At 37.6% G+C, this 23758-nt stretch overlaps 1 protein-coding gene and 1 non-coding gene across 3 annotated transcripts in view; one reads left to right on the plus strand and one right to left on the minus strand.

The window, feature by feature from the left end:
- Positions 1-23758, plus strand: part of RELN (reelin) — a 441212-nt gene that overhangs the window by 409594 nt on the left and 7860 nt on the right. For both annotated transcript variants that reach the window (XM_045564269.1, XM_045564270.1), the window contains exons 51-63: positions 1756-1910; positions 3289-3503; positions 5918-6095; positions 8309-8484; positions 8634-8740; positions 9966-10208; positions 10789-10964; positions 13407-13480; positions 14257-14418; positions 15130-15287; positions 17674-17893; positions 19700-19897; positions 20857-20955. In XM_045564269.1, the coding sequence (XP_045420225.1) occupies positions 1756-1910; positions 3289-3503; positions 5918-6095; positions 8309-8484; positions 8634-8740; positions 9966-10208; positions 10789-10964; positions 13407-13480; positions 14257-14418; positions 15130-15287; positions 17674-17893; positions 19700-19897; positions 20857-20955 (2161 nt within the window). The remainder of the gene's footprint in view (positions 1-1755; positions 1911-3288; positions 3504-5917; positions 6096-8308; positions 8485-8633; positions 8741-9965; positions 10209-10788; positions 10965-13406; positions 13481-14256; positions 14419-15129; positions 15288-17673; positions 17894-19699; positions 19898-20856; positions 20956-23758) is intronic.
- LOC123647866 lies at positions 19510-19571 on the minus strand. The gene has a single exon (XR_006738397.1). It is a non-coding gene; the product is annotated as a U7 small nuclear RNA (small nuclear RNA).

The following is a 23758-nucleotide window of genomic DNA, read 5'->3' on the forward strand; positions in this document are numbered from 1 at the left end:
CCAGAAGAGAAAAGGAATTGTGGTGGGGCGGCGGGGGTCGGGTGTGATAGAGGAACAGAGAGAGGCTCAACACATAGGATGTTCTCTGCACTAATCAATTCCTAGTCTTGCTGCTTAAGTTTTCTTTATATTCTTCCAAATCTATTCCTTCAGTAATTTTTTGCTAATTGAGTACACTACCTCAAAGCATAACTGTTGATCTGGTTTGGAAAAGGAGTTAAGATTTATTAAAAGAAATATACATCCAGAATATTTAAATATCCATACCCAAATAATCAAATATTAAGAATATTACTGAGATAAATTTATTACAGTATTATATTAGAGATAAGGCTACTTTCTTAAGTAATCTCTTTATGATACTTTACTTCTTGCCAAATTAAGTATGGCTTCACATTTCAGGGCTTAAAACTATTCTTTATAACAAATTGCACAATGGAAAGTCTTAATTTTTCTTGAGTCATTTCTTAACTTCAAAAATCATTAGTTTATCAATTAAATAGGGTGGTTGCCAGGATCTGGAAATGGAAAAATGGGAATCATTTTTCAATGGGTATAAAGTTTCTGTTATGCAAGATGAGTAAGTTCTAGAGATCTGCTGTACAATGTCATACCTACAGTTAACAGTATGGTATTGTGCACTTTAAAATATGTTAAGAAGATATGTTTCATGGTAGATATTCTTGCCAAAAAACAAACGAAAAAAAAAAACCCACACACAAAAGAACACAAGGAAATTTGGGGAGGTGATGGATCTACCTTGGTTGTGGTGATGGTATCATGGATGTTATAAATATGTCCAAACTCATCAAGATGTATATTTTATTATTTTTTATTTCTTTATTTTTGTCAGTACAAGCTTGTTTTTATTGGAAAGAACAATCACATCAAAAAACACCTGGTATATTTCTATCAAATAATGCAAGTAACATTATGTTTTTCCTGTTGCTTTGACTGTCAGAAAGTTTGATCTAAATTTTATTGTTATGATATTATTAATGGTATATTTTCTTTGTCCCTTAATGTTACTTTCTTTTTTTCTCAGATGACAGAAAATGTTTATTTTTTTCAAAACTTAATTGAAACAAAGATTTGTGCAGTTCATTGCAGCATAATTATACCTCACTTTAAAAATATACAAGGTCAAATATTATTATTTTAGAATTTTTTTATTTCAAAGTATTAAGGGGGTACAAATGTTTTTGGTTGCATAAATCGCTTCTGTAATGCTGCGTCACGGCTGTAAGTGTGCCATCATCCAAATAGTGTTCATTGTACAATGTGTGTGATTTTTGTATATCAATTATACCTTGGTAAAGCTATAAAAAATTCATTACCCAGATAATACCACCAGAATTTGAGTAGAAGTCGTTTTCTCTCTTCCCCCATCATGTTACTAATAATTCGTTGTCCTTTAGATGCTGCCTAAAAAGTTAACTCTCTGTCAAAAAAATTAAATGTCTATTTCCCTTTGATTTTCACTTACAATACATACAACACACTCTTTTTTTGTAAGTGTAGACTAGTATCTATATTTGCATATGTACTAATATCAGATAGTAGGTATATCTCAATTCTCCTAGGACTCATGTTCCTAAAACAATATGTTTACATTAGTGTTTTGTCTATGGATTGTATATAAAATATTATGAGATATTTCTACTTAAAATAAGTCTAAGCTCTTGCTTAAAATGAAACTTTGCTTCAGGTATTTTTGTCATAAATTTTCATAAGATTTTTGATTTTTTTTTTAAGTGAATGAGCATTGGCTATTCCATGACGATTGCACAGTAGAAAGATTCTGTGACTCCCCTGATGGTGTTATGATCTGTGGCAGTCATGATGGCCGAGAGGTGTATGCAGTGACCCATGACCTGACTCCCACCGAGGGCTGGATTATGCAATTCAAGGTGAAAATGTTACGGTCTTGATTTTGTAAATAACTGAACATTAGCAATATAACAAATCAAAAACATTGTAGAGACAAAGATCATCTAATATTTAATTAACTTAGTATATACTTTGAAAAATAAAATTTAACATTAAGGTAATATACAACTCAACTATATATTGCTTAATGGTGAAAATTGTTTTATTTCTGAACTATTACAAGCTGAAACTTTTATAGGAGTAAATGTGTTTCTGCTCAGAATTAAACACTGTTAGAGGCCAGGCACAGTGGTTCATGCCTGTAATCCCAGCACTTTCAGAGACCGAGGTGGGAGGATCACTTGAGGCTAGGAGTTCAAGACCAGCCTGGGCAACATAGCAAGACCCTGTCTCTACAGAAAATTTAAAAATTAGCAGAGCATGGTGGTACGTACCTGTAGTCCTAGCTACTCAGGTACCTAAGGCAGGATGATCACTTGAGAAGTTTGAGGTTACAGTGAGCTATGATTGTGCCAGTACACTCTAGCCTGGGCAGTAGAGTGAGAACCTGTCTCTAAAAAAAAAAGAAAAAAAAAAAAGAAAACCAATAAAGCAAAATATTTATAATAAAAACATAGGATATGGATTCCAGCTCCTAGAGTTAAATCATCATATGACTTAGGCAAATTGTTTCTTTAAGAGAAGATTAAAGCTATAATGGTCATTTCTACTTTTTTTTTTTTTTCATAAGAGCATTTGGATGTTTCTGGGGAAAGAGAATTATAGAAAACAAAGGCATAATTAGCATTAGTGCCAACATCAACTTTGCCCAATATTGTGGCCAAAATTTTCTGTCACCCAATTTATTCTGTCTACCTAAATCCCACTGTATTAGCAACAAACGCCGCAATTATCGCTATCTTCAATCGATGAATGGTGCTGTACTTTGTTAAAAGTACCTTCTGTTACCACTTCATTGCATCTTACTTGTAGTTATAAGTGATTTATTGAGAGTCATAAATTGTAGGACAAAATAGTATAATTGGTAAAGCTTTTAGCAATTCTTCTTGGCTAAGTGTTCTGCCAGATAGAAGTGCCAGACCATTAACACAACAAACGATTTGTAAGAGTGGGCCCAGGCCTTCCAAGACAATCAGTCAGCATGGCAGAAGCACAGGTTTCAGCTTCTCTCCAAACCCTCTGTACAATCTATTTGGCACTTTCTACAGTTTGTCACCTGGGGCAAACATGTTGATTTCCCCTGTCCATCAGCAGAACAAAGAATGAATCTGGAAATACAAGGCGAATGTGGTGCAGTGTATAGCAAGTGATCAGCAGCTTTCTTGCTGCCAAGTCCTTACAGCAAAAACATGTAATGTGATTTTAATACCTTGATGATCTTGCTTTTCTGTTTATTAGATCTCTGTTGGATGTAAAGTATCTGAAAAAATCGCCCAGAATCAAATTCATGTGCAGTATTCTACTGACTTTGGTGTGAGCTGGAATTATCTGGTCCCTCAGTGCTTACCTGCTGACCCAAAATGCTCTGGAAGTGTTTCTCAGCCATCTGTATTCTTTCCAACTAAAGGGTGGAAAAGGATCACCTACCCACTTCCTGAAAGCTTAGTGGGAAAGTAAGTGGAAAATTAAAATAAAGCCTAGTTCCAGGCATGCAGAAGTTGATTAGGGACCCTATTGTCAAGCCTGAAATTATGTATAATTGTATGTAAAATGCTCTCTTCCTCCCTAATTCTAAAGGTTCTCTAATTGGTGACTTCCATGATGACTTCCACGATGAGCTCACTTCCGGAGACCTCAAGTAGTAGTAATCCTCAGACTTGGCAAAGTGGGCCTGGGCAGGCTCTTTCATTTTCCACACCTCAGTGTCTTCAGTTAGGGACAAAGCCTAATAGTGATGGCCTTGGAGCCAGATGAAAAGGTGTATGTGACCTCATCAACCTTGTAGATGTGGACTACCACATACTTTCCACATCATTCTTTATCAGTGCATGACAGAGCCAGGAGCAAATCCTAAATCTTCATGCTATTTGTACAAGAGTGGCTTGTAGGGTTCATTTTTCCCTTATCAAAGCACGGGCCGGGCACGGTGGCTCACACCTGTAATACTAGCACTTTGGGAGGCCGAGGAGGGAGGATTGCTTGAGGTTAGGAGCTCAAGAACAGCCTGAGCAAGAGCAATACCTCATCCCTACTAAACATAGAAAAATTACCCAGGTGTGGTGGCTTGTGCCTGTAGTCCCAGCTACTTGGGAGGCTGCAGCAGGGGGATCACTTGAGCCCAGGAGCTTGAGGTTGCAGTGAGCTATGATGATGCCACTGCACTGTAGCCCAGGTGACAGAGTGAGACCCTGTCTGAAAAAAAAAATTATGTTTTGTACCTGCAGTGAAAAGTAATTAGCCTAGAGCAGTGGTGAGCAGAGGTGATCAAACCATGCTCTGGAAAGTGTATGGATATGCTAATGTAAGGCAATTCCAAAAGATTTCTCTTCTAGTGTAAAATCAGGAAAAGAGATACATTAAAGAATGTACCTGTCTAAATGACAGGTGCATCTCTACTGTATTAATCATATAGTCTGGCTAAACGAAGAACTTCTTATGAAACAGATTTGATATATGACTAGAACATAACAGAGCCTTTGAATAAGGTACTGACACGTGGCTTTTCCAGTGTCCCGTAGATATCATTTCCTATATGACCACTCAGAGTTTTCTGGAATGAATCTAAACATGCTACAAAACTAACTCGGGATGCTCTCAGTAATAGCAAACTCAATTAAAACTGGCTCAAAATTTATTATATCTATAATGAAAGAATCCAAAAATAAGTGACTCTAGGATTGGTTGATTTGCAGGTTCAACGATGTCTTCAACAACACTGTTCTTTCTTACTCTCTTATTCTTTGCTGCGCTGTCTACAGCACTGGACCATCCTCAGCTCTCTCTGGCTGGTTTTGCTATTATTGAACATAAGATGGCAGCCAGAGAAGTGGAGCAGAATGCTTCCTTACCTATGTCCAATGGGAGAGAAAGAGAGTTCCTTTCCTTTCCAAGAGAACCGGAACAAGCAGCTTCATGCATTCATTCCATTGATAAAAGTTAGCCACTCAATAGTTAGGGGAGTTATATTACAATGATTATTTCATATGAATTATCTGGGGTAAAATGGATGCTGGAAAACCATCACAACATCTGTCATAGACTTATTTCCCCCTGCCATTCTCTTTCTTTTTTTTAATAATGAGGTATAATTTACATTCAGTAAAATGTATATATCTTAATCATTCAGATCAATAAGTTTTTATTATTGTGTAACCCGTGTTAACAGCCACATATAACAAGATACAGAACATTTATATCACCGTCCAGAAAGTTCCTTCATACACTTTGAACTCTTTAAACCAAAATAGTGTGGTATATTTTAATATAGGGTTAACTATGAGCCTTTTTTCCCCCAGGAGACAGAGAAGAACAATGATGAAATTAAGATCTCAGGAAAATTGGCCTTTAATATAATCCTTTCAAAATTGTTTTCTCATTAGCATAGTTACTCTGAGAATATTGGTTGTCTTCAGGGAACTCAGAAGTTGCTGTTTTCCAACCACCTGAGAGCTGTGTGTGTTCCCGCAAGGCTCTGCCAAAGGCTTCACTCATCTGTACAATTTCAGAAATGCAATTAGTGAATCTAAGTTGCATCACAACCACAAGACTTTAGTTCTTACGAAACTTGATTTATGAAAGTTACAGATTTTTATTTAAAAATATTTCTATTTCTCAAAGATTCCACTGATTTTCATTTTGTTGTATAAGTGTGCTCAGACATTATAAAAATTTAAATATAAAGCTTTAAAGTTCCATTACTATTAATAGAAATATGAAGATAATGGTGGTCAGAAAACATTTTTTATTTAATATTAACCCAGTTCATCCAGTAAGAGTGTCTTAAATGTTTTTTCTCTGAATACTGAATACACATGCAGGAAAATGGACCTGAATAAAGTTAACATTTTTTCTTTTGCATTGTCAATAGTCCAGTAAGGTTCAGGTTCTATCAGAAGTACTCGGATATGCAGTGGGCAATCGATAATTTCTACCTGGGCCCTGGATGCCTGGACAACTGCAGGGGCCATGGAGATTGTTTAAAGGAGCAGTGCATCTGTGATCCAGGGTACTCCGGGCCAAACTGCTACTTGACGCACACTCTGAAGGTAAAGTGAAAGCCCCAAACAAGCAGTACGTTGCAGGCCATGCTTAAGAACCAACTTATGTGTGAGACTAATAATCTATAACAGTGCTCTTTAAGTCCCCCGGGAAATAAATAAATCCTTTGAATAGAAATTTTAAAAGTATGTCTTAGGTTTCTTAGATGCAAGCATATTAGTACAATTTATCCAATTCATAAAATAAGCTAAGGCTATATAGACTAGAGACTATAAACACACTGGTTTTCTCTTTTTCTATTAAAATATTCTTGAGAGTCAATATTAAGCCTTTTTTACTTCACTCTTTCAATTAACACTATTTGAAGGAGAATACTGCTCTTGCTGCTGTTATGAAATAAAGCAAATAATACAGATACATTATCACAAAGACCAAATTTTCAAAAAGGCCTAAACGGTACCTGAATTTTTGTTCAGAAAATTCTGTGTTCTGACTTGTTGACTGCTGAAATGTGGTTGTGTATTAATAGAGAGGTTATTTTTGAAAGCTTTAGCTGTTACATCATTATTTAATATGCAAAGCAAATACAGTTGCCCAATACAGTTGCAATATACGCATTCTATTCATTCATCTTTATAACAGAAAAATGACTGAGCTAAAAAAAAAAAAAAAGCACAAGTGACTGATATCCAACATATGAGAGGCAAACAGTATAAACAAAACCTGTTCTGTCATTTTTGTTTTCTTCAATACTTCAACAACTTTGGAATTGAAAAAATTTTAAATAACATTGGAACAGTGCTCACTTGTATCTGAAGATGTTAGTCTGTTGTTAACAAACGAGGTTATCACATGAGACATATACCTTTATATGCCAGAGGTAATTAATAAACTAAAAAAAATCAAGTTTCTTTCATGAACATTCAAATTTTACTGGTTTCCTTAGTTGGATAAGAATTGTACAAGTTTATAAAGTCTGATTCAAGTCTTTCTAATAAGAGTTTACATGGTTAACCATACATTTCTTCTGACTCTTATTTTCTTATATACAAACCTTCACTTACAAAATTATATTCATTTGCTAACCATTAGTGAAGTAAAGAAAGATTAACATGTAATTGCATATCTTTAACCATAGAATTGATTATACTCTAAGTTTGAGAAAAAGAGTGTCTAAGTCATTTCAACTACGCCATAAGATAACAACTAGAAAACAGTCCTAAAGAACTGAAAAAAATATAGTTTTTCTATAGACAATTATTGTAATTGCAACTATAACAAATTATTTTCATGAGAGATTTTCATTGATTAGAAAAACAAAAAACATTGTATCTCTCCCCAATGCAAAACTGTATTATGAACAAAATGAATGTACTATGAACGGAATGAATAGAAAAAAATCAAGATCTTGACTATTATATGAGAGGATAAGCTAATTTTACATAAAAGGTAGCCATAAACCTTTAATACTTTATCCACTCTCTTTGGGAAATAGATTATTCCTATTTGTTGATCATTCTTAGTTATTAATAAAAGGATAAACTGGAGACCCCAGAAAATATTTTATTGCAGACTTTGAGTACTTCTCTTCACTACCCTGCAACTTGGCCCTGATGAACACGTGAAGTCCTTAAAACTGCCTTCTAAGGTTTATTTTGTCTTTATACAGAAATCTTTGGTTTCAAATGTCCCTGCCTAACCATACAGATGTTCTAGGTTCACTTTGTGTTTGTGTTAGAAGCTGAAAGATCCTGGCTGCCTAAAGCAGTCTCCAAAGTTGGGGACACACACTCCAGGACAATCCACTGGGGAATGATGGGGGGGGAAGTGCTCGATCATCTGTTTACACTTTATCTTATTCCTTTAACTTTTCATTTTTTCTGAATGTTTCATAGTATAATAAATTACAATGGTACTTTTATATACTATATACACATACATATTTAGGGGGTATATGCTTAAGTAACTTTTTACAAATAGAAGTGTTACTATGCTCGACTTTACAATTGTTTTTAAGATTTTTCTCTAGACTTTAAATTCCAACTATTAAACATTATTTTAGCAGTTTAAATGATCTTCAATATAGGATGGAAAAGAATATTGTGGAGATATCCTGATATTTTTTTTAAACATCTTTGGGAAAGCATTTGAAATCAGCTCTATTTTTTTTAGGTCCAAGATGTAACTCTATATTGCCTTAAATATTCCACAGTTATCTGAAATTGTTATTTTCAACCACGTCCCACTTAACTTTTTCCAGACTTTCCTGAAGGAGCGCTTTGACAGTGAAGAAATCAAGCCTGACTTATGGATGTCCTTAGAAGGCGGAAGTACTTGCACTGACTGTGGAATTCTTGCCGAGGACACTGCACTCTATTTTGGGGGATCCACGGTGAGACAAGCTATTACTCAAGATTTGGATCTCAGAGGTGCAAAGTAAGTCAATTTTTCGTTATTTTTATTGCAACGTGGCAAAGTGGCCCCAAAGCAAGGAACACATGTGTATAAGAAGTAGTTATCCAGGACTAGAGTAGAATATTTGTTCCAATTAATTGTTGTAATGGATAATATGTGCTTGTGTTCAGGTTCCTGCAGTACTGGGGGCGCATCGGTAGTGAGAACAACATGACCTCTTGCCATCGTCCCATCTGCCGGAAGGAAGGCGTGCTGTTGGACTATTCTACTGATGGAGGCATGTTGCAAGAGTGAAAGCCATGCTTGGGGAGCAGATTCCCAAATTCCATCCCCCACTCTCAGAAAATTCTGCAAAGCATTGCTGACTTCGTAATGTGAATTACAAAAGTCACAAAGAAAAAGCTACAGATGGTGTTTGCATTACATGTTCCATACATATGACTTCTGCATTATGCAAAATCTACCCTAAAAAGGGAACAAGAAATAAACTCCAGACTTTGTGACTAAAGAAAATAGACTGGGCATGGCAGTTCACACCTGTAATCCCAACATTTTGGGAGGGTGTGGCCGGCCGGGGGATCACTTGAGCCCAGGAGTTGGAGGTTACAATGAGCTATGATTTCACCACTGTACTACTCCTACCTGGGCAACAGAGCAAGACTCTGTCTCTTAAAAAAAAAAGAAAAGAAAAGAACCTCTATGTTTAACTGAAGCTTGATTATGAATGATTAAGAATTAAAGTTTGTATGATTTTCCAAGTAAAAGATCATTTTGAGAACATTTAAAGCATTTTTAAAATCTTATGTGTGGGAAAGCATTTAATAAATGCTGTAGAAAATCTATAAAAAATTTCATTAATTGTGAAAGAAAATAATCTGAATTCATGAATCTGTCATGGAGTACTTTAATAAAATTATTTTGTTATTTTGGACTAGCTAAAAACCAGACGCGTAATGCCATGATGTCTTTAGAATATCTGCTTTAGCAGATAGATATCATTCTTAATAACTAGTTGATAGATAGATGATCCTGAAGTATTTTAAGGTATTTGAAGATGTTTTCTTAAGTAATTTAAATATCCCACCTGCAGTATTATCAAACAATAAGAGATAACCCTCATACTAGTCCAACTAATTAGAAACTACATAAAATTATAATAGCTATATTTTTTAAATACTGGAAGTTATTGTCTAGAAACATGCAAAACATGGATGTATTCATTATTTATGCATATAAAATCTAGAGCTAAATTTTAAAAGCAAAAAATATATCATTTTTACTTTGGTGTTTTTATTTTGGCCAAGTATTTCTAAATAGCATCAGCCTCAAAGTGAAACTTGTTTGTAAGTGGTGAATATCTAATGTCAAGTCAGCAAAATCCATTCTCATTTCCTGGCTGTAAATTTCTTTGGGAAGCTTATAGTATCTGCAGTATACTGGTGGTTTATTGGGGCAGGGGCTGTCTCAGATATATTACTGTGTTGTTGTGTTTGTTATTTTAGGAATTACTTGGACTTTGCTGCATGAAATGGATTACCAGAAATACATTTCTGTTAGACACGACTACATACTTCTTCCTGAGGAGGCCCTCACCAACACAACTCGACTTCGCTGGTGGCAGCCTTTTGTGATCAGCAATGGAATTGTCGTCTCCGGGGTGGAGCGTGCTCAGTGGGCACTAGACAACATTTTGATTGGCGGAGCAGAAATCAATCCCAGTCAATTGGTGGACACTTTTGATGATGGTAAGAAACAAGACATTGAACAGTTTTCTTTGCTGTGAGCCTTTTGTCTGCTTATGTCTTCAGATGAGTTAGTATATCAAAAGCATTTTTAAGAGTGTCAGCACATACTCCTGTTCAACACATGTTAGCTATTATTTTGTTCAGTGGCTTATAAATCTTCAAAGTTGGATGCTGGTTAAAATGTCAACTGAGAATAAATCCTGTTAAAGACAAAATGTCTAGCTTTAAATGTAATTTGAAATTTGAATGCCCCAAAATAATTTTAGTCTCCTTAGTAATTTCTGTGTCACAGAGATGCACAATGCACTGGCTTCCAAAGTATGCCAAAATGGTACACTTTGTAATGGTAAGTTACCCAGACTAGCAATTACATTTTAAAAGTGGGGTGATCATTACACTAGCATTTAATAATCTTTTCTAAATTTGATCTCTCAGCTTAGATGCATACATTATACCAGTTAAATAAGATAAAAATCAATCCTAAAGAGTAAGCAAAAAGCTAGAGCATAAACATTTAAGTAATTCAACCAATCAGTTCAAGAGAATAACATGCCATATTGCTTCCAATTAATCTTAACAGAAGGCACTTCCCATGAAGAAAACTGGAGTTTTTACCCTAATGCAGTAAGGACTGCAGGATTCTGTGGCAATCCATCCTTCCACCTCTACTGGCCAAATAAAAAGAAGGACAAGACTCACAATGCTCTGTCCTCCCGAGAACTCATCATACAGCCAGGATACATGATGCAGTTTAAAGTAAGGGGAAGTGGCTCTTCAAAACAGAATGTGACATTACATTTGGAGGGTGGGGGAGAATGTTTATTGAAATAACTCTAAGGAAATGATTGATTACATTCATTAAAAGAGACTTATGAATAAAACAGGTAATCTTTTGCAAAGGCCTTTATTCGATATTTGAGCATAGATAAAAATCTCTGAATATGTTGGGACATAGCAAGAAATGTAACTGTTATATCTCATATTGTAATCTTGATTTCGGTTTCCCAAACCCTGTAAATTAAAAGCTCAACTAGGAATCTCTGCCTACTTCTAGCTCTCTGTAACTCTATCTCCTTTTTTATATTGTACAGTTCTCTCTCCCTTCCCCCCATCTCTCTCTGTGTCTGTCCACCCTACCCCTATTTCTCTGTCTCTTACTCTAAGCCTATTACATGCAGCAAGCCATTTGCTTCTTCATCTGTTCTTTTTCAGTATATCTTTCTCTTTTCCTTTGTCTTCAACTTCACAAACCTGTATATCAGCCCAGCTGGGATTTCCCAAACCTTCAAAGAATTATAGGGGACTCTCAAATCTTTTAAACTGTATATTTTATTCATATAGAAGGATGGAAGGTAAGGTATAACAGGTGATTAACAGTCAGACACTCAGAGGAAGATAAAGCCATGTCAACTGATATCTTTCTATTGCAAAATATACTTTTTAAAAAAAGGCATTACGTACAGAAATGCAGTTTATTACTAGGTCATTTTAAAGACATTACTTATTCTAATGCCCTTGTTTTTTAAAATGTACTACAATGATGGTTAATAGTAAGAATCCTTATTAGCGGAAATAAAAATGAATTTGCTTTTTGCCTTGACTGTATGTTAAACTCTCCTTCCAAAACTGGAGGGTGAGGCAAGCTCCTCCCGAATGCTACCACTGCCTCGGGACTATTCTTAACTTAGTGACATGAAGGCCATACAAGGTCATGTGCAGTGTTGTTATTCCACCCCTATTTCCATGCCCTGTCCCTTAAGAGTGAAAGTTTTCTTTCCCTCTACCAGGCCCACACTGTGGCCTGTATCAAAGGCATCCTACTTGATTGATTGAGTTGATTGGGGCCTTCTCTTTGGCTGCTTCTGTCAACCCAGATCTGAAGCAACTGGTATTTCCTTCTCTAACCACGTCAATTTGTTTAGAAAAAAGTTTGTCCTCAGAAATTTACCAATTAAAGTATCACTAAAACTGGGCTCTGGGAAGCCACCATGGACTTGCCACACACCACACCCAGTGGCTTCCGCCCATTGCTCATCACTTGGTTCCTCTCTGGACCGTTTGATGCTGTTGTCCTTGCCCTCTCCAGCCTGTGAAATTCTTCTTCCCCTTGGCTTCTGGGTTCTCCACTGGTTCTCCCCTTGCCTCTTTGATATCTACTTCTATCTCTCTTTTGGGGCTTTTCTTCTCTCAACTCTCTGTGTGTCAGCATTTCTCAGTACATATCAACTTTCTCTTCCTTCTGTAGACATTCTCACCGTCAGGCATTTTATCCAGTTCTCTGACTTCAAGTGTCATACCTTGAAGAGCAAATCTCAAATCTGCAATCCAACCTTGACTGGCTCATTAACAATTAATTCAGCATTGTTAATAGCTTCTGCACATTTCTACACCTTTGTTCACTGGCACCTCAACTCAATAGGTCTAACAGTGAACTTAGTATCTTCCCTCTCCAAACAAATGCCTCTTTCTGATTTTCCTATTTCTGTGGCTGGCACCACCTTTCACCTAGTAACTAGATGGAAATGTTTAATTAGTCTTTGAGTTTTCACTTTTTACATCTAATACATTATCGTACCCTTTTAATTCTAATTTCTAGTGTTCCTGGTATCCATCGAATCTTCTGTTTGCAGTTATTACCACATCTATTCTGGCCCTAATTAAGTCAATAGCCAACTAAGTACTCCTCTTTTCACCCTAGTCTCTCCCCATTTCTGTCTGTCCAAAATTTGATATCACAGTCAGATTGATCTTTACAAAGTACAAGTCTGAGCTCACACTTCCACTGCTCTTAAATTTTCATGGCTCTCCATTGCTTACCAAATTAAGGACAAACACCTCAGATTACAGCTCAGGGTCTGCCAACTTTCAGTTTCTTTCCATAAATTCTCCTCATATTACCTTGTTTTTTCCTTTGGCCAATTTGTTTTACCCAAATTTGGAATTAATATATTATACTAATTGAGTAAATAGAAATAGTACCTTTTAAAACCTTAATTCTCATCTCCATGCAAAATTGTATGTCTTTCACAGGACTCAAACCAATGCATTCTTAGTGTCCCAGCAGGCTGCTCTATAAAAACTTCTCGAAATATTTCTTGACTACCAATCAGAGTCATAATGGAAAGAGATAGGATTTCTAACTAATGATATCAGATGTCATTTTATCTTACCTGTGTATTGACTGTTTGTTTTTTCTAGATTGTGGTGGGTTGTGAAGCCACTTCTTGTGGTGACCTTCATTCCGTAATGCTGGAATACACCAAGGATGCAAGGTTCGTGAAATAATTTTTTACATTTTCTCCAAACTTGAACACACAATCCAAAAGGTAACTTTGTATATTAGAAGTGGAGGTTTGTGTGTATTTTTAGATAAATTTCATTTGTGTAAAATTTATACATATGTCATATTGTCAAATTTTTCCTTCAAACCAAGAAAATTCCATTTTCATACAAGGCTGCAGCCAAGAAACTTTGTATTTTAAAATAAGGCACCACATTTGTCCTCAAAGTAGAACTCTCTTTATTCATGTTGCTTATTTTCAACCAACCCTAATAAAAATTGTAATCAATGAAAGATCTGAATAATGCTTGAGCCAGAGTCATATCTCCTAAAGCATAGTAGCATTATTAGCTAGAAGTCTGACAAAGTACAGTTACCTTATTAGGGTTTTGATAGCCCTATCTCCCACCACCACTTTTAAAAACTAATTATATTAAGTTTGGGTAGGCAGACAATTTTGTTAATTGACTCCAGGTATATTTCTAGTAACAATTTCAGTAGGAGGAAGCCACTGGAATTCACCGCCATGCATGCCATTATTTTATTCTGTTGTCTGTGAATATATCAGTGTGCTTAGTCAAAATATGTCTTATGAGAAATTATTTTTAATTTTTCCTTTTATAATCTATAATTATAAGTATGTATAGGAAACAGGAAATTCCCATAAAAAGATCTTAATTTAACCCAACCCTAAGGCATTACCTTGACATTGGAAAGACTCTACGTTCCGCGTATGATTGGTCCAGCACAGCCTTTTGGTTTCTGCAGGTCCGACTCCTGGCAGCTCGTGCAGACCCAGTGCCTGCCTTCCTCCTCCAACAGCATTGGCTGCTCCCCCTTCCAGTTCCATGAAGCCACCATCTACAATGCTGTCAACAGCTCAAGCTGGAAGAGGATCACCATCCAGCTGCCCGACCATGTCTCCTCCAGGTAGGCTGCACATTATGGTCGACTGTGGGATTATCTGGCAGTATCTCCAGAGTTCGTGCAGTGAGCTGAAAACCACTGATAAGTGAGCCAGAGCTTTATGCAGCCCGAGTGCCCTTCCCTTCTCTCCCTCTTCTCACCAACCCATGTCCCCAAATGGTAATTGCATGTCCCAAGAAGAAATAGGAGTTTATCTGTGAGTAATTCATAGATCTCAGATTTTCTTTTGACTAAATACCATGGCATATGCCAAACTCAGTCACAGGCCCTGAAAGACAGACCCAAAGCCTGGAGCTGGCACTGGCTGTCCCTCAGCGTTCTGCTCTCCCAACAGCTGCGCTTCTCATCCAGATACAAATACTCTCTGTGGTGAGCAGGGCTCACACAATGGAGAGCCATCTTCCTAGAGCAGCATCCAGTTTACTCAAAGCTTTGGAAAATGATACACCTCCATAGGAAGAATGGACATAGATTTATTATGGAATAGAATAGAAAATCCACATAAAATTTTCAGGGACGATATAAGCTTCCAAATCGGCATTTTGGGTTATACTCCCAGAGTCTGAAGGATACAAGTTCACTAACCTCTGCCAGCAGGGTGCTTCAGGAAGAAGTTTGGGAAGCCCTTTTCTCAGAAATAGTCCCCATCCCCAGAGGCTGCAGGCAGGAAATAATAACCTACTGAATGTCTTCTGCTCTCCGTGGGGCTTTCAGTGCAACACAGTTCCGCTGGATCCAGAAGGGAGAAGAAACTGAGAAGCAGAGCTGGGCAATTGACCACGTGTACATCGGAGAAGCTTGCCCCAAGCTCTGCAGTGGGCATGGATACTGCACCACTGGCGCCATCTGCATCTGCGATGAGAGTTTCCAAGGTCTGAATCCTGGCTGTTGGTGTTGATACAGGAGACGTGTACAAAAGTCCACTCAGAGATGGAGAGAAACTCCACCCTGAGGGCTATGAGAAAAATACACTTCTTGATCACTTCGTATTTATCTCTGGAACAAATTATAAAGCATAGTTCAATGCTATGTTCCTGAAAGTATTTTTAAAAATAACAGATTTAGACCAGGTGCAATGACTCACACCTTTAATCTCAGCACTTTGGGAGGCCAAGGCAAGAGGATCACTTAAGGGAGGCCAGAAGGTCGAGACCAGCCTAGGCAACATTGCAAGTCCCCATCTCTACACAAAATTTAAAAAATAGCTGGTGTGGTAGTATGCACCTATAGTCTTAGCGACTTGGGAGGATGAGGCAGGAGGATCACCTGGGCCCAGTTCCACATTACAGTGAGCTGTGATTGTGCCACTGCACTCCACCCTGGGCAACAGAGTGGGCCCTGTCTTTAAAGGGAAAAAACAAAACAAAACACAGATTTAAATATATTCAGGATATTCTATTAATATAAATTTATATTTATAGGTAAATATAAATCCAGATAAATCCACTCAGGATATGCTATAGTACTTCACATTCCGCATCTTCCATATAACTCTCCGCCCCAACCCACACCCCCAACACTTATTTCTGCTTCTGGGTGCTCTCCCTCCTCACCTAGCTGCCCATGCCTGAATACTTTGCCAGTATCCATCCTTCCTCCACCTCTTCCAACAGTAACTGTCATTGTTCTCCCAAGACACAGAATATCTTGAGACTACTAAAGATGTTCTGTTTCCCAGGTGGTTCTGACACACAAGACAACCTTCATGACTCAAAAAATATACTCTTTCTGCTTGAGTGTCAGTATATATTTGGGACAGTATCTACTCAACCCCTTAAATGATAGAAAATTGCTCTGTCAGCCTGTTAGAAGGCCTGCAGGCCTGCTTTTCTTTGATACAATGTTTCCAACAGGTTTCAGCCTCTTTCATTACAAAGTTCACTTTACATAATTACCATTATATCCTCGTAGCCTAATACTTGGCATATAGCGATGCTACTATATCTTCTTTGAATGAATCCTTACATTGCCTTATGCTTTGCTACTTACACCAATTCATTCAATTCAGAGTCTTTTAGTATTTATGATATCCCCATAACTTATCTATGGTTAATATAATCATTCCCACTTTACAGATAAAGAAACTGAGATTCAGGGAGGTTAAGTGACTTTCCTAAGGTCACACAGATAGTAAATTTCAGAAAGACCAGTACTCAAGTTGTTCTTTCCAAGAAGCCTTGCTTGGCTCATTCATAGCTGAGAGTTTTATCCAAACAGGAACACAATTATACAACTTACCCCAAGTATACAATTCAAGAGTCCATATATTTGAATTCTGGAGTGGGATCTATTCAGACTTCTTAGTTGATGCTATTTCCTTGCCTCCAAATGAAATGAATATGATTAACGCAGACTGCTGCACATCTCTGGCATTAGAAATTACTTAGCATCTCTTTTCTGCCCTGGTATCACTGCCACTGAGACCAGCTGTGTCTGTCTGCATATCAGCTTGAGAATTTTAACTTTAGGCAAATGAATAAATCAAATGTCTCACAAAGAATCCTAGATGCCTGGAATTTTCCCTCTCCCCTGATCCAACAGAACTATGGCCTTTTGATTTTAAACTATTATGAACATGTAGAAAAGATGTACTGATTAAATCTAGGGGAAATGCAAGCACATACACATTTGCTAATAGAGTGTCTTCCCTAAATGCCAGGATTGCAGCTCAGTGGTCTCTGAGAGAAACTTCCAATCTACTCATTATTCATTTATTTATCCCAGCTTCAGTACTGAACATCTTATATATGCTAATTATCATGCTAGGTGCTGAAATCCAACAATGAATTAAGATATAGACTCTGCTCTGAACAATCACCAAGTGTAGAGCTGGAAGAAGAACAAGAACATGACTTATCTTATTTTCTACTAAAAAATCATGCTAGGAAATCACAAGTTAGAGTGGCCTCTCATGCCAGGGTGAGAGCTCCTTACTGAGACCCATCAGTGGTACACATTCAAGTCTCAGACAGATGCTGTGGTATTTAAGCAACAGAGTTACACAAGCAATAAGTACATGAGCACCTACATATTTTAGTAAACACTGACTCAAAGATAATGGGATTTTTTTCAACAATGTCAGCCAATGATTGCCAAAACAAAAGAGAAACATTTATTTCTGGGAGTCTACCTCTGCTTGATATTTTGCCACTCTTACAGTAATAACAATGGCTAAAATCTGAACTTGAATACTGTTCTTAATCTTTGATGATTCTGCTTGTTCCAGTTCAATTTCTGTGATTATTTCTTTCCCTCTAGGCGATGATTGTTCTGTTTTCAATCATGATCTTCCTAGTTATATTAAAGATAATTTTGAGTCAGCAAGAGTCACTGAGGCAAACTGGGAGACCATTCAAGGTGGAGTAATAGGCAGCGGCTGTGGGCAGCTGGCACCCTACGCCCATGGAGACTCGCTCTATTTTAACGGCTGTCAGATCAGGCAAGCTGCTACCAAGCCTCTGGATCTCACTAGAGCAAGGTAATCAAACCTCTGTGTTGTAGAATTGGTCACAAGCTCAGTTATTGTCCACTATCTGTGGATATGATCATGAACCTCACGGCACAGATGTCACTAAGCAGTGGAAAAATAACCATCATTTGAATTTGGTACAAGGCAGCATTGTGTGTTTTCACAACTCAGAATCATGCTTTGCTTAAATTTATTATAGAGTTGCTTTCTATTTCTTCACACACTGCCTGAGTGGTGATGACACAGGCATAAGCCCAGAAAAATGGCCAAATATAAAATATTGGCTAGGGATCATCCATATAGATAATTTAATATTGGCCACAGGCAAGAATGTAAATATGAATGTGTATGTGAAGTAGATTTATAGCAATGCAACCATATGCCTGTATTTAGCATATGTATTAATAAATACAATAATAGAAATGAAGTATGGATGGATGAATGGATAAAAATCTTTAAAAATTCGCATGCTACAGGAGGTGGAGGGTAATGCAGAGTAGAGTGGACAGAGACCCTGCAAATGGACTAGGGAAGAGACAGAGAAACGTAAGGAGGATTTATTTCCTTCCCCACCTGCCCTTCCCAGCTCTGCCACCTTAGCCAGAGCAAACTCAGCTTTTTTTCTGCATAAGTCAAGAAAAGATTACAAGGCTTTAGAAAGCTTGCAAAGTACTATTCTAGAGTAGTCACTGAATTCTGAAAAATGTTCAGTAGCTCTCACGGCATTTGAGAAATAGATGTTTGGCTAATGAGAATATGATGTTTACTGGAAGCTCTTCACTGCGGAAAATATTAGTAATATATTTTCAGAAGCAGAAAGGCAGTTTTGGGGGCCCTTAATATGATAAAAAATGAAAATGTAATAAAATTAATTCCTGTATGGAAACCATGGAATGCTACAAGCAGTATTTACCCATCTCCATTTTTTCCCTACCAAAAACATATACTTAATCTAGAGACAACCTAATGTCCTTGACAGCTTCAACTAGGTGCTTAGTTAATAGTTGCATAGCATGTTGTATAAGTAACTGTTTTAAATTAATTTATGCATTTATAAGTCCAGTTCTTTATTCAACTGTCTACTCTAAATGGGGCACTCTGTCAACACGAGGAATCTTATGAGGATATATTTCCTCTGTCTAAAGCTGTATCTCCTAAGGGCAAGGATGCCTGTGAAAAGCAAGAGAGCATATCAAAGTGAATAGCAGACATGGTCCAGGGCTTGCATGTCCTAATTCAGTTTCCCCTCAGCTCAATCTCCAGACAGCCTTTTCTAAAATAGATATTTATCCTTGTCCAGATGCATTCAGCTCAGAGCTATTTGTAAAAAGTATGTAGCATAAATATTGTGGCTGTATTCCTTGTTGTCTTCATGTCCTCAACTGTTTGGCCCATGTTACCTTTTAGAGAATAGAAGGTGTTTTAGATGAAATACTTTACAAGGTTTCCAGCATCATGAAAAGAGGACACATCTTTGAAAGTTAAAATTGTTTTCTTTGTGTAAAAAACCAGCCTTCTGATGTTATTCTCATATGTATAATGTAAACGATAATATAAATTTATTAATGTGATTTAACCATAAAGCTGGTTGCTTCTGGTTTTTGTTTATCATTATTATTATGATTATAGATTTTCTGATGAAAACTGGAAAACATGCTAGATAAATTCTAAAAGAGCTGTAACACTCGCTTCTATTTTTACTATATGATGAACTTGGAAATTGTGGACTTTAGGAACAAGAAAAAATTAAGGAAGTATAACTCCTTTAATACTTCCTGACTTTTGCTGAAAGATGACTTACTCTGTATTTTTCAGCAAAATCATGTTTGTTTTGCAAATTGGGAGCACGGCCCAGACGGACAGCTGCAACAGTGACCTGAGTGGCCCCCATGCTGTGGACAAGGCCGTGCTGCTGCAGTACAGCGTCAACAACGGGATCACCTGGCATGTCATTGCTCAGCACCAGCCAAAGGACTTCACACAAGCTCAGAGAGTGTCTTATAATGTCCCTCTGTAAGTGGCCTGACTGGAAAGGCGTGGTCTCATGCACAATCCCTGGGAATCACAGAGTTTGAGGTAGAAGTTGGGTGAAGTTACTGGACCAATACCACAAAACAAAGACTAACCTAGATCTCCAAAGTTGTGTTACTGTTTTCTATTAGGACAAGAGGCAAATATTATAGCAAGGAATACGGAAAAAAGGAAATGGAGAATAACAACAAAATGAAAAGCACTCTTTGCATATGTCCCTTCCTTTAACCAGTATTTCTAGTCCTTTAGAAAACAGCCTTTTTAGGTCGGGTATGGTGGCTCCTGCCAGTAATCCTAGCACTTTGGGAGGCTGAGGTGGGGAGGATTGCTTGAGATCAGGAGTTTGAGACCAGCAAGAGCAAGACCCTGTCTCTATAAAAAACAGAAAAATTAGCCAGACATGGTGGCGCATACCTGTAGTCTCAGCTACTCGGGAGGCTGAGGCAGGATTGCTTGTGCCCAGGAATTTGAGGTTGTTGTGAGCTACGCTGACGCCAAGGCACTCTAGCCAGGGCAACAGAGTGAGACCCTGTATCAAAAAGAAAAAGAAAACATTGTATATTTTCTGCTGGGTATGCTAGTTTGAAAAATGACTGAGGATAAGCAGTCATATCAGTTTTGCTTCACAATGTAGGCCTACCTTCTAGCACAGTGCCTGTCACACAGAAAGCACTTCATGTTTGTGACCAAATATGGTGCTCTTCCAGGCCCTACTGGGGTGAGGGGAAGGAGGAATAGAGATGGAGAAGTTTTACAAGTTCTTGAGTAGCCAATAAAATTTAATGCTGCTTACATGAGAACTATGACCTAAGCAAATCTGAATTCTATGCCCAAAGTTTTGTTGATTTAGATCAGCTTATTATAATATTTGAAGTCTAGAAGTCCCATACCAGAAAGTTCTGTTTCCTAGTGTATAATCGCTTTGTCCTTCTGTGCTCCAGGGAGGCACGGATGAAAGGAGTTTTATTGCGCTGGTGGCAACCACGCCACAATGGAACAGGTCATGATCAGTGGGCTTTGGACCATGTGGAGGTCGTCCTGTGAGTATCTGATACATAGCATCCCATGTCCATTTCAAAAAGGTTTGAAATTCCTTTGATATGGCATGCTCCTTAATTCAGTAAGAGCTGTTTTTGATGAGAAGCCCCCACAGAACCACTTTGTCTTACACTCTTCAGCAACTGCAAGCTATAGCTCAAGTCATCAGCAAAATAGCAAAGCCCCGAATGTAATTTAATGTACCTTAGAAAAACTTCAATACGTAAAACATCTATTTAAGGATTGACAATATTGGTTAAATTGGATAAAACAAAAGTCTCCAGGCAAATGGGAAACAAAGTCTCATGCCAGATCTGGGTTGCCTTATAAAATGGAATGACGTCCTTAAAGAGGAAGGATGTGTGCGGGGTGGTGTCCAGAGTGCCAGTGGCTAATGTGCCCAGTTACAAACATCCGTCTAAGCCCCAGATGCCTGAGGGCTTCTCCATTTAACTATGTGGTTGCAACTAGAATGAAGAATGCGTGGTTTTAGATTCCTCCTGACCAATCCCAGCACCTAACAAGGTAGAGGTCTTCCCCCGTGGTTTCTCCTATATAGTAAGGCTGTCACCTGGCCGGGTTGACTGTTCCCTCACAGAGAGATGACTTGCTTTTTCTCTAACGATCTAGTTCCTGTAGAACTGGAATGCTTATGTCTCGACGGGTTCGGACTGATGGCTCCAAGTGGTTGGCAAGGAGAGGCGAATCTTCTCGGTAGATAGGTTCAAATGTTCATTCTGTTTACCAAATCCAAAATGAAATCAGTGCCGTGGCTGATTTCGGTCATTTTGAAAGCAAATTTAAATGATTTATTGGTAGGAAAGCTACCAGATTTGTTTTCTTTCAATCATAGCCATGAGCTGAATTTTTCAGTCTTGAGCTAGCCCTCGTCTGAGTTTTCACTGAGGCACCTGCTTGCATGGCATCCATATCAACCCCAAATCCAAGAGCAACCTGGTCCCCACACTAGCCCCCCGTGCGCTCTGCTGCTTTGGACAACTTGCTGGGCTCTGCCTCCACAGGACAAAGTTGAAGTTTACAGCAACAGTCCAGACTCATTTGAATCTAAATATGAGGCTGATGTTTTACTTAGATATTGATTTCCTCTGACTACATTATTCCACAGAATAGAATAACCTGGGCCCTAAAATGAATACATGTATGGTAAGGCCATAGAGAGATGTCCACATAGACCAAAAACCAACCATAGGTAGAGCCATTTTGCCCTGGCTACTTTCCTTTCAGAGCAGCGCTTCTCAGTCTGATTGAATATCAGAATCACTTGGGAGGCTTTTGAAAGCATCAACAAATATCCCAGTGCCCCGGGCCCATCCCTTTGGGTGAGGATTTAAATTAATCTGCAATGGGAACTGAGCATCAGTCGTTTTTAAAAGCACCTCAGGTGATTCTAATAAACTGGTTGAGAATCAAATTAGAGTCAATAACCACTTCTTAGCTTTCATGTCTCTTGCCAAGACAATTTGCATTACTGGGGCTTCCTGTGCCTGACAGAGCATACCAACTCCTATGGAAACTTTTCAAAACTTGATAGTCCTCAAAAGAAGGCAGGATATTAATACTGCCCTTGAGTAGACAAGAATTCCTAATATACCATGCATTTGAGTATGTATCTCTTCGCCTCCCACCCAGTTAAGCAATTACAGTTATCTATTTTGGATTTCAGAGACATATCATCACTAATAATTTTCTCCCTTGGACTAAAAGAGAAGGTAGAGTCAGAAGTATAAATATACTCCCCTACCCATGGGAAGTAGCCCCTTCACAACTCAGAACTCTTATTTTCTACTCCCTGTTGCCCTGGTGCCTCAGAGGCTCAGGAGCACCAGCAGGAAGCCTCACACCCAGACCCCAAGACAACCTCCTGGAATTCCTGGTGTTGGAGTTCATGTATATAAGCAACTACCAGCATCATGATACTATTATAAGAATCAAGCTCAGATTACGTGAAATACCAGAAACCTATTGTTTCTGGTATTCTGGAGCTGTAATCTGTATTGTAAAGACTTTATCTTTATTCAGTCTCCATAATTTTAATACTTTGAAGAATTTATCACTCACCAGGCACCTGTCTGATTTTACCTTGCATTAGTGTCTCAAACTCTCAGGGCACTAAAACATTTTAGGTAAGAAAAGAGCATTGCCACACCTGCATGGTGTTAAGTGGTAAGAGTTTTATTCCAAGTCAGCTTTCAGTGAATACTTTAAAAATTGTAACCTTACACATACTACCATATACTTTTAAAATTATATGTATAACATAGATACATAAAAGAAAATTCTCTTTAATGATATTTCAAAACTTTGTTAAAATTTAAAGGAATTATTTTATTTTCCTTCTTTTTTGAAGAGAAGAAATACCTAACAAAGCTGAGTTCAGTAAATGAGTTGTTTAAAAAATACAATACTAAGAAATTACATTTTCAGAACCATGATTTTGATGTTTTGCTCTGGTCTTAGGATCCTTTCCATAAGAGTCACAAAAAATTTTAAGGCATTCATTAATTTGGCACTCTACAAAATAATTACTTCAATTCATTCATTTGATGAGCTTTCAAAAAATAGAAAGTTTCAGAGAATTCAGAAAAATAAAAAATAATTTTCCAGAGTGTCTTTCAATTATATAAGGCACAAAGAAGCTAGCCAAGGTTCATGTCATGAATCACAAGTAATGCTGATTATAGCCTTGCTACGTAGGATGTATATTTAGACAGAGAGGTGGAATACTCCCATAAAGTCATATTAATTGAAAATATCCTCTTAATTAAACACTTTTGTATCAGAACA

This window comes from Lemur catta, chromosome 11 (assembly GCF_020740605.2).
Source record: "Lemur catta isolate mLemCat1 chromosome 11, mLemCat1.pri, whole genome shotgun sequence".
NCBI classification, from domain to species: domain Eukaryota; kingdom Metazoa; phylum Chordata; class Mammalia; order Primates; family Lemuridae; genus Lemur; species Lemur catta.